This window comes from Euprymna scolopes, chromosome 18 (genome assembly GCF_053919585.1).
Source record: "Euprymna scolopes isolate OS-2025 chromosome 18, ASM5391958v1, whole genome shotgun sequence".
Taxonomy (NCBI): Eukaryota; Metazoa; Mollusca; class Cephalopoda; order Sepiida; family Sepiolidae; genus Euprymna; species Euprymna scolopes.
The window spans coordinates 18,776,254-18,792,020 of record NC_136499.1 but is presented as its reverse complement, the minus strand read 5'-3'; the positions used below and the strand labels follow the sequence as shown (position 1 = coordinate 18,792,020).

General features: G+C 35.5%; 1 protein-coding gene across 1 annotated transcript in view; it reads right to left on the bottom strand.

Moving 5' to 3' along the window:
- LOC145297511 (stAR-related lipid transfer protein 5-like) overlaps window positions 1–15,767 on the bottom strand; it is a 351,809-nt gene that overhangs the window by 96,374 nt on the left and 239,668 nt on the right. Inside the window, exon 3 of the mRNA XM_080143411.1 lies at window positions 2,241–2,373. Coding sequence (XP_079999537.1) covers window positions 2,241–2,373 — 133 coding nt within the window. The remainder of the gene's footprint in view (window positions 1–2,240; window positions 2,374–15,767) is intronic.

Sequence of the window (15,767 nt, the reverse complement as noted above, 5' to 3'; positions counted from 1 at the left end):
TGTAAATGTTCCGGGTTAGTTGGGTTAGTCAGGCGTATTCATCTTGCTTAATCTGTTTCTTCACGGTGACACTTTTGCCCACCTACATCCAACTGTGTAGCTAACAGAAATAAATACATTTCATTGTTTATAAAATGTTTTTTCTTTTCATTTTTTTCGTTCTAAAAAAAAATTAATATATTTTTTTTATTTCACTCGAATGGATCAGAGGGGATTGGAAGTTGCATTGTAATGATGACTTAACTTATGCATTCATGACCTGAAAGTTTTATCTCTCTGTTGCAGATATTGACGGTGTGAGATTCTAAGAAAGCAACCACTGTCATGGACCCGCGTCAGAAGCAGAGATGTGTCATTTAATTCCTTCATGCAGAAAAAGTTGAACCGATCAACATTCACCTGCGTCTCTTGAGTGTCTCTTGAAGGTTTACGAAGTCGATGCAGTTGATGTCAGCACAGTTAACGTTTTAATGGCACTATTACCGTCTTCGTTTTAGTTTTTTAGTTAAAAAATAAAAGGCCTTACTTTTGGTTGGTTGTTTTTTATTTACGGCATATCAACCCTTTTTTGGTTACTTAATGTCGGCACCAATAACTATGTGGGAGTTTATGCTACAAGTTTTTATACAGGGTGAGTTACGGGAAACATGTTTTAAGGAAAACAAAACAGCGAATATTTCAACAAAAAGTTTATAATGTACATAAAAACATTTACTAAACTATCTCTATTCGTTACTCAAGGAAAGCAAGGAGCGTTCTAAAAACGCCCGTTTCCCGTGACTCACCCTGTCGTTATATCTTCAAATATTTTTATGTTCGTTTGTTTAGTGTACATATCGCCCCTTTGTGATTAATTCATGCGAGAGTGGTTGTTTTGGAAATGGATGTTTGCTGTATTTTGTTTATGACTTTATGTTTATATAACATTTCTGTTTTGTTTGCTGTGTGTATTTAGAGTTTTTATAACTTTTTATATTGTTGGTAAAAAAAAAAAGATTTTGTTGTATATTCTAATTTTTTTTAGGAAGTTGTCTTAAGGAGAATTGCTTCCCAACGCCCTGAAAAACCTCATCAGTATACCCTGTATTTAATAATTCAGGCGATCGGTCATCTTCCTCTCAGTGCCTATAAGTCTCCTGTGCGTCATGAATAAGTTGCTGGAATCTGTGTTAAATAGAGAAGTAGACAAGCACTGTTTGAAACTGTTCCCCTGCTTTCCAGCTGATTACAATTTGGTCGTCTTCAAGTCCAACGTAAACAAATTCTTGATGAGCAATTCCCTTAAGTAATCTAATTTGCCAAATTTCTACTACTAGCGATTACTACGATATTATCCCATTGACTACTGTACATCCATTAACTCTTATTCTCGTGTGGCCTCCAGACCTTGATAAGCGGTGACTTTTATGTATAAAAAAAAAAAAGAAATTATGATTTTATTTGTTTCGATTTCAAATTTTCCTGTATTTAAACTTTTGGAACGATCCTCGTAATACTAGAGAAGATCTAAATAATCTCTGCTAAAATTTGCTCCAAGTATATCGTACCGCGATCTTTACTCATCATTTATCAAGATTAAAATCCACTCGAGGATAAGCGTTTAGTACTTAATATTACAACGCATTTTCAGCAACACCGTTCAGATCTACTTATTAAGACATTCAGACTATTTGCAATCACAATGCAAAGGGATGTTCACATATTTAGCCTCAGTAAGCCGATACGAGTGTAGAATGTTCTAGAAAAAGCAAGTGCGTTGCGAAACAAACAGCTGGACTCAAAGATAATCAAGACGTCAGATAACATATCCGAAACTAATTCGAACATGTTTACCAGAAAGAACAGTCGAAAATAAGTCATACACCATCCACTATAACTGCCTAATCCATACAGCAGCTACGTACCTAGAAAACGTGACATAGTGCTGGGAGACAAGAAGGAGAAAGAAAGAACTTTAGTAGAAGTTAATATTCCTAATGATGCTGGATTAAACAAAGCTAAAAGGGTAAAGATAGTGAAATACAAAGGTCTTATGTATGACATGAAAAGAAACTGGAATCTTAGGAAGATCTCTATCATTCCAGTTATTATGGGCCCAACTTGATTCACGAAAAAGAATTTCAAAAACTACCTGCCAAATATACCCGGTGAACCAAGTGCAAGAGAGATACAAACATTTTCACTTAAAGTACGGTCAGAATCTTAAAAAGGAGCCTGACCGGAGATTTTAGAGAAATTACCTTATCGAACTTCTTTAGTGTCTCGAGACCTTTCATTCTGTTGTCCCATCGGAGTCGGGGTGAATCAGGCCATGGGTCAATGTACTCGAACACGGTCATCGGGGGAGCATTAATTGTCATTTCCGCCTTGTACCTACAAAAAAAAAAAAAAAACAGAAAGATAATGAAATAATATTTAAACACGATTCAAGATTTTTTATATATATATATTAACTAGCAAATAAACTCGACGTTGTTCCGAAGTCATAATTTGAAACTTAAAGAAATGATGGATTTCAATGGTAAGCATCGTAAACCATGTTAATTACTTAGATGAGTGACGCCTAGAATTTGTTGACTACCGCAGGGTTTCTCAAAGTGAGTTCAAGAGGCCCTGGGGCGCCGTGAGTTAGGCTGAGGGGTACTGGAAGCCCGTTCTTAAAGAGGACCAAATGCTTTATATGGAAAAATTAAAACGCTGCAATCTCTGGTCCCCCCTCGCCAATCTTTCACGGAAAACACCCGTCTAGCTGAATCCACTGTGGAAAATTTCCCCCACTCTTTATCTGTGCCTAAATCAAAACGTAGATTCCATGAACAAAACTTCTTTCTTAGAACTGCACGCCTGTGGAACTCTGTTCCGTCTGCCTGCTTCCCACCTGACTACAACTTGGATGTGTTCAAGTCCAACGTAAAAAATTCCTAATGAACCGCCCCCTTAAGTAAACACTTCATCAAATCTCCACACTAACGTACTGTACTTGCAATAACCCTTATCCCTGAGTGGCTTCCGGGCCTTGATAAGTGGTGACCACCGTGTAAAAAAAAAAAAGGAATTTAATTATTTATCTTTTTACTGGATATAAATATGATACATAACTGCAGGTGCAAATAGTTTCAGGATTGTTCAAGAAAAATAAAACAAAAAATAAATTAACAAAATTGATTGATTAATCAAAAACAAAAAATGTTTGCAAACATTATCGATAGTTTGTGTTTAAATTTTAAATTAATGTTTTTCATATTTATTTTTGAAATTCTCTTGTTAGAACCCCGTCAAAAACCTTCGCCCTGCTCAGGGGCTCCATGATCTCCTGAAGTTTGGAAAACTTTGGACCTAAGACAGATTAGAGTGAGGACGAGTCTTTTGAGACAAAGGATCTTTAAAATCTACATATATGATCATAAACCACTTCAAAATTTTTAATAGACCCATAAATGAATTCATGCCAACTGTTACTTAGTTTATAATTTGAAAACCGAGCTATTCCACGTGCCAAACCCTTGATATTTGAAAAGTACGTAAAATTATCTATAGTATAGATTAGCATGTGGGTCACAGCTGTTTTGGAGTTATTTAGCGGTAAATATGATTTTCATAGGCAAAATTTATACAAAAAATATGCATTTGGGGTCAAATTTTAAACAGAATTTCATCTTCAAAACCTTAAGAAAGGTATGAAAACTAGGAAAATAGTTACAAGCAATGAATTTTACGTTTTTAGAATGTATAATGAATCACTAAAATTCACAAACCAATTAAACAGGCTCCAGGGTGGTTTTAAAAATGTTTGGAGGTAAATGTGATTTTTGTTTCCAGATAGAGATACAAGGTTGTGGAAACTTTGGGCGAATTCCCGTAACTTCAAACTACCATAATTTTTAATAGTGGTAGCTAAAAAATACCCCTTGTAGTAGTAGCTAAAAAATACAATTTCAATAATGATACCTAAAAATACTACTACTAGTAGTAGCTAAAAACACCACTTCGGTGTCAAAAATTGCCAACTATAAGTGTGTGATGGAATAGATTCCGACCCAAAAAACAGCAATTCTTTTATCTTGATCAGAAATATTGCACATGGAATGTGAGGACTAAAGGACAAAATAAGAGAAACGAAAGTCACGCTATTGCCTAAAGTAAACTTAAGTTCCTCATTCTACTCTCCTTGAACAACCACAGATATATTAAAAAATTAAATGAACGCTAATTAAAACAAACGGTCCAAATAAAATCCGTCTGCTACTAGTCTCTCCCTCTTAGGCAGAGCTTAAAAGAGAGTCGCAAACCTAATAGGTCCCGCACTATTCGCTAGGCTTCAATCGCTGTCCCATCGGCTAAATGCTGCGTCCCTCTGCTTGTCTTACAAGTATTTTAATGGTAGATGCTCCGATGAACTACAAGCCCTAGTATCACCTCGACAAACCTGACAAGCAGCAAAATCCCACCCCTATAAAGTAGAAATCCCTAAATGTAAGAAAGCCTTCTACTCTAATAGTTTCTTCCCCAGAACTGCTAGACTTTGGAATTCGCTTCCGGATTCCTGTTTCCCCGACTGTATTGATATGCAGAAGTTCAAGTGTAATGGAAACAGACATCTTACTGTTCAGCTCCTTACATGAAAAGTATTTAAATGAGAAGTTGCTTCATAACATTCTCGTGTGATCCTTCATCTTCCATATTATTCAATTCAAATCCTATACCTTTTTTCACAGCCTCCACACGAGACCGAAACCTCATTCAAACGTTGGTCATCTGCTCTACGAAAAAGACGGCCATCGTATTGATGGTGGCAATCCTCAGGGAGTCTAGAGTATTATGTGCATATTCTCACAAGTACGATTGATAGATAATAGCCACAAGGATTCAAGTCTGGACTGCTACGGAGTCAGAGTCCTTTGAACAGAACATGTCCAGATTTTCATCATACCAATTCCAGCGTATATTAAACATACGAGCATGAGCTCCGTCCTGTTGGGAGATAGCTTTCTTAAAGCTATCTGGACAATCCACGACTTTAAAGTATTATTCATGACATCTAGGTAGACCTCCTGCGTCACGGTTTGATCTTTGCTAAAAAGTGGAGAGGTATGGTATTCGATTCACTAAACATCATCTTGAGAACATTGGGTTCGACAGGAAACTTTCTTTTTGTTTTCAATCACAAAAACACCATATTTATCCTTACAGATTCATCTACCATTCCCACGAATAGTTTTTGCACCAAAAAGTGAATCCGTTCAGCAGCTCTGTGCTTCAAGGAAGCAGTTCACATCTTTCACGTCTCTTAATCTTCATGATTTTTGAGAATATCTGCCATAACTAAAAAACATAGCTGTTGCATCGAAGATCCTTATGATGGAACGAAATACCGTTGTAATATCCACATTCAGCTTTGTCGCCAATGTCTGAATCAACAGTCTGCATCAAATCCAATCAAAAGCGTCCTATATTTAGTAGCCAATGTTGGACTCTTATCAGCATCTGTTTATATCTGTCGCTCCGGAAATGGCATCACTATCCGCAATTTCCGGAAAACAAATAGGCGACAAGGTATTGGTCCCCTTTATTTGGATTAAAACCGACGGTACCTATGTTATTATATTTTGTAACATATATATGAATAGATATAAGCTCTTATTTTTTATCTTTTCTTAATAATCGAGCACTCTGATGAGGTTCTCTCCCGCTAACCTTCTCTCTCTCTCTCTCTCTCTCTCACACACACACACACACACACACACACACACTCTCTCTCTCTTTCTCTCTCTCTCTCTCTCTCTCTCTCTCTCTCTCTCTCTATATATATATATATATATATATATATATATATATATATATATATATATATATATATATATATATTGGCCGGGACCTGAGTTCATGCTTATAGAATTAGTTTAAGAGGAGAAATAATATAAATAAAAAGAAGAGGAGGAGGGTGGGGATAAATTAATGGCGATGTTCTGACAGATTATTTGAGAAAGAATCTCTTTGAGGCTGGAATTTTGCTTGTGGTTGAGGTGGGAAGAATGTCGAACAAGGTTATTGGTTCAGAGCGAATTGGCGTGATGATACTATCAACGTCTGTCAGTTGTGTCACAATAAGGCGGTCTTGCGGCTGTTGTGGTCGGTTTATGTGCGATTAATGGCAGCTTGACTGTCAAGGGTTTGTTGGGGGTAAACAGAAACAGTTATCTCCAAGTCGAACTTAACACAAACAAAGCCACAAAGGGGAAAAACAGACAGAGAATGAGATTTGGTTATTTACTTGTTTGGTTTTACGGCATATCAACCCTTTTTCAGTTATTTGAAGTCGAATCTAGTCATTTTTGGATAAAAGTTTTGCACTTGTGCCCCCTTGACGAACATACACCTGACGTACATGTTTAGCAACAAAATCACACTCCTTCACTGTTAATGTCCATAAATGCCAAAAAGGGTTTTACCTAAATATTTACTTCCCTCGAACAGACTTTAGAATTCCCTTACTGATATCTGCTTCCCTGACTGTACTGATATACAGAAGTTTAAATGTAATGTAAACCAACATCTTGTTAATCTTTCTAGGCATAGTCCCAAATAGTAGCTCCTTGCGTCCAAGTAGAGATGTATGCCTTGTTACGGGTGAAGGTGAGTAAAGAAAAGAAAAGGAAAAGATTTTATGCTTCATGTCCTTTAAATTTTCACATTCATGGTTTTTAGTTTGATTTTGGTTGTTTTGTAGAGGATAATTGTATTTGTTTTCGACTTTACAGAACATGATTGAGTTTTGCAGAGCGAACGGAAGGAAGCAATAGCATCAATGTTTGGTGCATTTTAGGGCAGGAAACCAGTATCTTCAGACAGCTTAATCTGATAGCCACAGAAAGAAAATGAAATATGAATATTTATTTCACCCTCTGTGGATGACTACTATTTTAAGCCCCCCTCCCTCCTTGGTTAGAGCCCTGTCGTGTGCGATTTCATCCGCTGCTTGCTTGGCGCAACGCACAAGCACTTTGTAAATAAGCAAACAAATCAAGAACTGCAAATAACGACGATCAAATGCTTAAATAAATAAACTTTGGGGGGGGGGATCGTTTCCGGGCATAAAGTACTTGGTTAAATTCAGTTGTAAAGTTACATTCTTCAAGAGCAATAGTTCTCAAATTAGGGTCCATGTGGACCCCCATGGTTCATGTAACATTACGATGGCTTTAGTTTTCTTTTAAAATAAACCGTTCGTACAGGTCTTTTTATTTTTATTTTATTCATGAAAAATAGAATATGTATGGGGGGGGTAACAAAAATGAATCCAGAGGAAAAAAGATTTAAAAAAACGGTCGAGAACCACTGTTCTGGACATTATCTCAAAACAGGCGACACTCAAAAGTCAGTAATAAATTACTTGAGATTTTTACCTGATCATGGCTAACAGAACGAGAACATTTTATCCTCGTGGATTAAAGGTTCCGTCCGAAATTCCATGCAGATTCCCGAGTTCGACAGAAAGATTCAAGAGTTTGACAAGATACATCTAAAGAAGGTCAGAGGTTATATCGATCAAAACGTTGTAAAAATTAACAGTTAGTAATCCTAACAATATGAAACGTTTACATTAGTTTTGTTTCTCGCCGTTGATCTACTAATTCAGCTATTTTTTAGAAAAAGGATCTTCGAGGCGTCTAAACAACGTTAGTAAATGTGAATGATTGCGGGCACCACCCATCGACAAAAGAATGTGCGATGTCTTATATTTACTCGTTCGACAGCTTGAAAGGAAACATACCAAGAAGGTAGAGCCCTTAGCCAAGCAAAACATCCGCGCATCAATGAACTCGTCTTCAGTTTACTGGGCCATAAAAACGCGCTGACAGAGCGTAAGGTGGTCACGCCCAGATGCGCCGGTTTTCTATCGCCATACGAGCAAAGAGTCAACAAAAGAAAATTGCTGATCAGCATTGCCCGAGATTTAGAGGTGGGCAAAGACGGGAGTCGACCAGGAAAAGTTCGCGACATTCTTTCTGTCATATATTTATTCCGCCGTCAATCGACACATTAAAAAGGAAATAAGAAACAAAGATAAAAATGAATAAACACTACTTATATTATAAAGTGTTGGTTTTTCTGTTTGCGCGAATTTTGCGGTTTTTGGTAATGAAAAGCATTGTTTAATATACTAAATAGTAAATTTAAATTAATGCACCAGAATGTGCCTAGTGCGCCGAAACATAATAAATTAATTTAATAGAGAGTCGAAGATAATAAATTTATTTAAAATACCGTATAAAAAATTGACTTCTCTCACCCTGCACCAACTCAGAGACCAGGATCGGGAAGTTGGATTAAGAGGTCAGCGCCTCAGAGGAGGGTCACTCTGACCTGCAAAAAGTTTCTGGGTAGCCCAGTTGGCATTACCCGATATGAGCGCCTAAGATGATTACCAATAAATTAATCCCTTCTCAAAGAGAGAAGGCAAAGCCTAGAAGGGTAGACCTCTTAGAACTGCACAGAACTAAACTTCCACCGCAAAATCAACAAGGACTGAATCATTGCAAGAATAGTCTAATCTCTTGTGTCTCTTGAGCCCCAAGATAAAAATTCCTAACCACTGATTTACAAACTTTTTCAGACAAAACTCGATATGTACTTTTTTGTAAGTTTATAATAAATGAATATCATGTAATGTACATTTCAAGCTAAGTATTGGCAGATACTATTGTAAATACGCAATGATTTCAGCAGTTGTGTTTAAGAATTATAAATGCAATTAAGAAAAGACGTAGACCTTTACTTTCTTCTCACTGCCAGAAAGTAAGGACTGAAAAGTAAATGTGCAAAGGGAATTGTACTCTGACCCACAATTTTTTTTATATCAGTTTCGTGGGCATTTACTAAAGTAAATAAAAAATATCTTCTTAAATGGAGTGGTATAGAAATTCTGCTTTCCTAAAAGAAAACCTGACGTTGTCCGGTCGTAAAATATGCTATTATATATATATATATATTATATTTTATATATATAAATATATGATTATATATATATATATAACTACTTAATTTACTCACATAAAATTAATATACGAAAGTATAGATTTATGCGTAAAATTTAAGTATTTACTTCAAAAGTGCTTTATACGTAGGTAGAGCTTGTTAGTAATTTATAAAATATATATGGCGATTAAGCTACACTGAATATTCCGCGTTTCATCCACTCTAGGACTCTTCAGTCTTATGCGCGAATTTTGTGGTTGTTTATCGTTTTTATATGCTCCTCTTAAAAACGATAAACAACCACAGAATTCGCGCATAAGCCTGAAGAATCCTAGAGTGGATGAAACGCGGAATATTCAGTGTAGCTTAATCGCCATATATATTTCATAAATTACTATATATATATATATATATACAGGGTGTTTCAAAAGTCTTGGGAACATTACAAATGCGTATATCTCATGAACTATTCCAGGTAGAAAAATGAAACTGGTGTCATTTTAAAGCTTGCTTAATCAAGTTTTTGGTCATACTAATGATTTTCTTCTTATCTTTCCATGTGCAGTAATGGCGTTCTCTAAACAAGACAAGGCGTTTTGCGTCCTCCAATTTGCAAAGACTGAATCGTGGACATGTGTTCAGCGTGCATTTTGCAGGAAATTTAAAAAAGAAGTCCCTGAAAGGAAACCCATTGTCAGATGGCATGCTAAATTTGTGAAAGATGGGTGTTTGTGCCCAAGTAAGCGAACAGGTCGCCCTTCAACTTCAGAAGATGCAGTTGAGCAAGTCCGGAAGCCTTTCAGCAGAGCCCCCGTAAATCAGTGAGAAGAGCCAGCAGGGAACTTCAGCTTGCTCGAGCAACTGTCTGGCGTGTCTTAAGGAAACGACTGCAAATGGTACCTTACAAGCTCAAGTTGGTCCAAAAGTTGAAGGACACTGATAAGCCATTTCGCCGTGACTTTTGCATTGCAATGCAAGAGAAGTTGGAAGATAACGGCTTTGATGACCGGCTTGTTTTTAGCGATGAGGCGACCTTCTATCTGAATGGCAAAGTTAACAAGCATAGCACTCGCATATGGGGTACTGAGTGTGACTTTTTCCTTTGGGGCTTTGTCAAGCAACAAGTCTATGTGCCGCCCCTTCCAAGAGATATTGACGAACTAAAGGCTCGAATAACGGCAGTTGTGGGAACCATTGACGTCAAGATGCTGGAACGCGTTTGGCAGGAAATGGACTATCGACTAGATGTCTGCCGTGTGACGAATGGTGCTCATATTGAGCAAGTTTGAAGATTCCCCACAAAACTTGAAACTTTAACCTTTCCAACGGTTCCAATTTCATTTTTTAACTCCTAATAGTTTTTGAGTTATTAAAAATCTTTATGTTCCCAAGACTTTTGAAACACCCTGTATATATATATATAATTTATACAGATTTATTATTTATTATGATAGAGTTAATTTTCTATTGATTATTTATATATTATATTGTACCCAATATATAGTAGTAATTTCAAAGTAATATATATATGTGTGTGTGTGTGTGTGTGTGTGTGTGTGTGTGTGTTATCAACAGCCGAAACCAACGTCGCAGCCCACACGAGCCAAGAAACCCAACAAACCGGAAGTCTAAGACTCGAGTTTCGCCCTCATTGCTGCGACGTTGGTTTGGCTGTGGAAATAATTATATATATATTCCCTCACACTTTCTTAACATTATCTATAATATAAAGCTGAACGTCTATGTTTGTATCTGGTCACGAATAGGCTCCTATATGGTTGACTATTATAGAAAACTGATCACATATAATGATGGGAGATGTATCGAGACACAGGAATCGGTATGTTTGATCTGGCATAATGGTAATTCATTAAAATTGTGGGGTCTGCATACGCACCTGGTCCACAAAGTATGGAAATCAAAAATTTGAAAATTAAAAAAGAAAAAACGTTTACAAGTGTTTTTGATTTAGATGTACCTAATAATATTTGATAAGTATGTTCTAACTTAAATAGGGATGGTATAATAAAATTATGGGGTCTGCGTTCGCGCCTGGCCTCTATAGAATGGAAATAGGCACAAACTTTAATAAAGACTTTTCATATCTATCTGCGTAAGTATACTTTGATAATTATGTTTCACTTTGAAGAAATATGGTATAATAAAATTATGGGGTGTTCGTTCGCGCCTGACCTCCATAGAATGAGAATATGTCACAAAGTTTTACAAGGTTTTTTAATATAGATCCACAGAATATTGTGATAAGTGTTTCAGTGTGAACAGGTATGGTATAATAAATTATGGGGTTTATCTATCTTATTTTTACTTTCATCATATTTTGCTTTGGTTTTGATACCCCCAAATTCGAAGCTATCTCTTTACAATCCTTTCTTTTTCATAACCTTTCATACTTTCATAAATCAGAGTCCATTTTCTGTAGGCTGTTTTTGAACCCAGTCAACGACGGGTACTTTTGCTGGTGTATATATATATATATATATATATATATATATATATATATATATATATATATAGTCATCCACATACAGTACTGTTTCGCTGTTTCACAGCTCATCAGTGCGGCTAGACAGGCAACTACCTCAAGCCAGGATCGAAACCCGACCGTTTATACGGCAGTCAAGGCTTCTAACCATTACGCTATTGGCGGCTGCTTGAACGAGTAGTGAGTTTAACGATGTTTTGATATCGTCCGAAATACCTCCGCTCGATTTGTTTACACAAAGAGCGTCGCTTATATGCTAATGGTAATTCGTTTTTCACTTCTCAATATGCTCAACTCAAGGTGAGGAGCATTATAGTCATCCACATACAGTACTGTTTCGCTGTTTCACAGCTCATCAGTGCGGCTAGACAGGCAACTACCTCAAGCCAGGATCGAAACCCGACCGTTTATACGGCAGTCAAGGCTTCTAACCATTACGCTATTGGCGGCTGCTTGAACGAGTAGTGAGTTTAACGATGTTTTGATATCGTCCGAAATACCTCCGCTCGATTTGTTTACACAAAGAGCGTCGCTTATATGCTAATGGTAATTCGTTTTTCACTTCTCAATATGCTCAACTCAAGGTGAGGAGCATTATAGTCATCCACATACAGTACTGTTTCGCTGTTTCACAGCTCATCAGTGCGGCTAGACAGGCAACTACCTCAAGCCAGGATCGAAACCCGACCGTTTATACGGCAGTCAAATATATATATATATATATATATTATACAAGCGGGAGTACCCGGCATTGCCCAGGTGTATATAGGAGGTGTAATAAGGAACCCTGGGGGAAATTTAAAAAGCGGTAGCAGCGGCTGTTTTACCAACTAAAGACCCAGAAAATAACGGCCCACAAAAAATGCCATCATTGGACCCACCTCACGTCGCCCTGTGACTTTGCATCTCGGAGAAGATGCTCTTTGAAAAAATGGAGACATAGCGAGTTTTATAAACTAGATGTTTACATAAATGCTATACACATTATATATTGTATAATCTTATTTTTATACAAACATTATTAGCTACTTATGAGCATACATGTTTCAGCTCTCTTTTTTTACCTCTACGTTAACTCATGAAAATAATGAGAAAATTGAGACGTGGCTTGATGATGCTAGAATTCTAAAGTAATCCCAGCTGAAACATGTGTGCACAAATGTAGTTTCCTTGTATTACCATCTAGTAAACTTCAGGACTACAATGTTTATATATATATATATATATATATATATATATATATATATATATATATATATATATATATAAATGTACATATGTAAAAAATATTTTTAACCTTTATATATCTAATTTTAAATAAATAAGAATGTAAATATAATAAATACTAATCATAGTGGGGGTGATAAGTAGTTAAATGGATTAATCCTAATCTTATAAATACAAGACTGATAAATTAAAAAATGTATCCATTTTAAATGTAGAAATTGATGAATCACACAGGTAAGAAATTCATTTTTATAGTATGAAAAGGTTAGTAATTGCAATTAAGAACAGGAAATTAGATCAAATGTTTGTAACATGACCTAAGATTAAGGGTGGTGGTGTTTGATCAACACTGCTGGGGAGCCATGATGTAATATACTGTTTTGTTTTTTAAATCCCCAAAACAGTATTTCATGGTAAACAACTGATGATCCCTTGAAAAATAAATTATTGGTATTATAGTAAATTCGAGAGCGAATTAATGCAGTGATTGCAGGTGAATAAATGACTTACTGACTGGATGGTTTTCTAACGAATGATAAAAAAAAAATTTTGTATAGTTTTAAAGGTTAAAAACTTCAAAGACTATATATATATATGTGTGTGTGTGTGTGTGTGTGTGTGTGTGTGTGTGTGTGTGTGTGTGTGTGTGTGTATATATTAGTGTTGAGACGAGTAATCGGAATCGGCAATAGGAAAAATCGGAACTTTAGGGGGTATCGGAATTGGTATCTGAATAGGAAAAAATTGTGCCTGCTTTCCGATGCCCAAAACGATCCCTTTCATTATCTTTTTTATTTGATTTTATTTAAGAAAGTCTTCCACGGCAAGTATTACCGAAAATTAATAAACATTTATTGATTTTAAACTACCCGTAAAACTAAAATTTAATGATCAGTTCCACAAGTTTGTTTTTTACGTTTGAGAAAATATATGCACGTTATTACGCAATTATTCATATATATATATATATATATATATATATATATATATATATATATATATATATATACTCTACTTAATTAGGAGAATATGTTTATGTCACACACGTATATATATATATATATATATATATATATATATATATATATATGCGTGTGTGATATATAGTTTGTACATGTTTGATTTTAGTATATAAGTATTATAATGAAAGTGTATATATATATATATATATATATATATATATATATACTTATCTCTAGAAATATATAGAGTGATATAGGCGTTATAATCAAATATAATACAATAAGCATACAAATTTTCACACATATACATATAAGATATACACCGACAAATACATATATAAATATATACGTATCGGTGCTATGATCAAAGTGCCTCGTCAGCTGGAGTGTTTCATTAACATCATGAAAACATTAGGCTCTGAGCACTGCCTCTACTTTAAGCCTATGACATCATTTACCTCTCTTTGTAGTTCTATGTAAGAACCCTTTCTAATTTTATGGATACCTTGAAGTTTGGTAGATTCGGGCACGGTCCGTTGGCAACCAACGTGCACGAAAAGAAGAGGCCCACATCCTTACGGCACGCACTTGCAGTTAAAAATAGCCACATCCCCGCCAATTTTATCAAACGCGGGATACATTACAGGAAGAAGATTACTTATTAAGTGACATAAAAGAAGCTCTATATGAAGTCTTCTGTATTCATATTATTTTAAGGAACAGTAAATTAGCAACATTTTTTCTCGTTTTTTTTTGTTTTTGTTTTTTTCGTTTTTTGACTAATCATTGTTGGCAGGTTTACTCTTCCTAACAAATGCAGGAAAATTGAAATGCAGGACAAATTTATAAGTATTTGGAGTTAGAATTCCAAGAACTATTATTTAACTGTAATCTTAATATTGTAATGAATAAAGTCGTAGCTTTATTATCTATTTATCTGAAGATAATGATCTCCTGCACTTAAAAAATTGGAATACACATCAAAACCATTTTTTTTTTACTAACAATATAAAACGTTACAAAAACTCTAAATACACACAACAACAAAAAACATCAACATTATATAAACATAACGTCACAAACAAAACACAGCAAACATCCATTTACAAAACAAACACTCTCGCATGAATTAATTCCAAAGGTCGATATGCCCCTAAACAAACGAACGTAAAAATATCGTAGTAATCGCTAGTAGTAGAAATTTGGCAAATTAGATTACTTAAGGGAACGTCGCATCAAGAATTTGTTTACATTGGACTTGAAGACGACCAAATTGTAATCAGCTGGAAAGCGGGGAAACAGTTTCAAACAGTGCTTGACTACTTCTCTATTTAACACAGATTGCAGCAACTTACTCATGACGCACAGGAGACTTATCGGTCTGTACTGAGGGGAAGATGAGCGATCACTTGAATTATTAAATACAGGGCATACTTATGAGGTTTCCCAGTGTGTGGGGAAGCAATTCTCCTTAAGACAACTTCCTTAAAAAAATTACAAATACAACAAAATCTAAATTTTTATACCAACAATATAAAAAGTTATAAAAACTCTAAATACGCACAACAAACCAAACATAAAAATTATATAAACATAAAATCACAAACAAAATACAACAAACATCTATTTACATAGCAACCACTCTTGCATGAATTAATCACGAACTTCGATATGCCACTGAACAAACAAATGTAAAAATATTTGAAGATATAACTGTAAGAACTTGAAGTATAAACTTCCCCCAGAGTTACTGATGCAGGAAAAGTGTTGATATGCCGTAAAACAAAATAAGCATTCAACCAACCACCCAACCTAACACATTGGCGAGGGAGCGAGCACTTGTTTACAAGTATAATAAGAAAAACATGAATGCAAATCCACAAAAGAAAACACAACTCTTTACATCGTGTATAAATAAGTTGGCCTCTGAGTGTGTGTGATAAAGGAATCTCAAATGTTGTCTGTTGATCGCTGTCTGTCGAGGCATGTTTGTTAATCAGTTAATTAGTTAATTTCTTCATCTGCTAAAACTCTATATGCACTCGCCCAACATTGACTCCAATCTGTCTAACCTTTTTCGGGGGATCCCCGTACCGCCA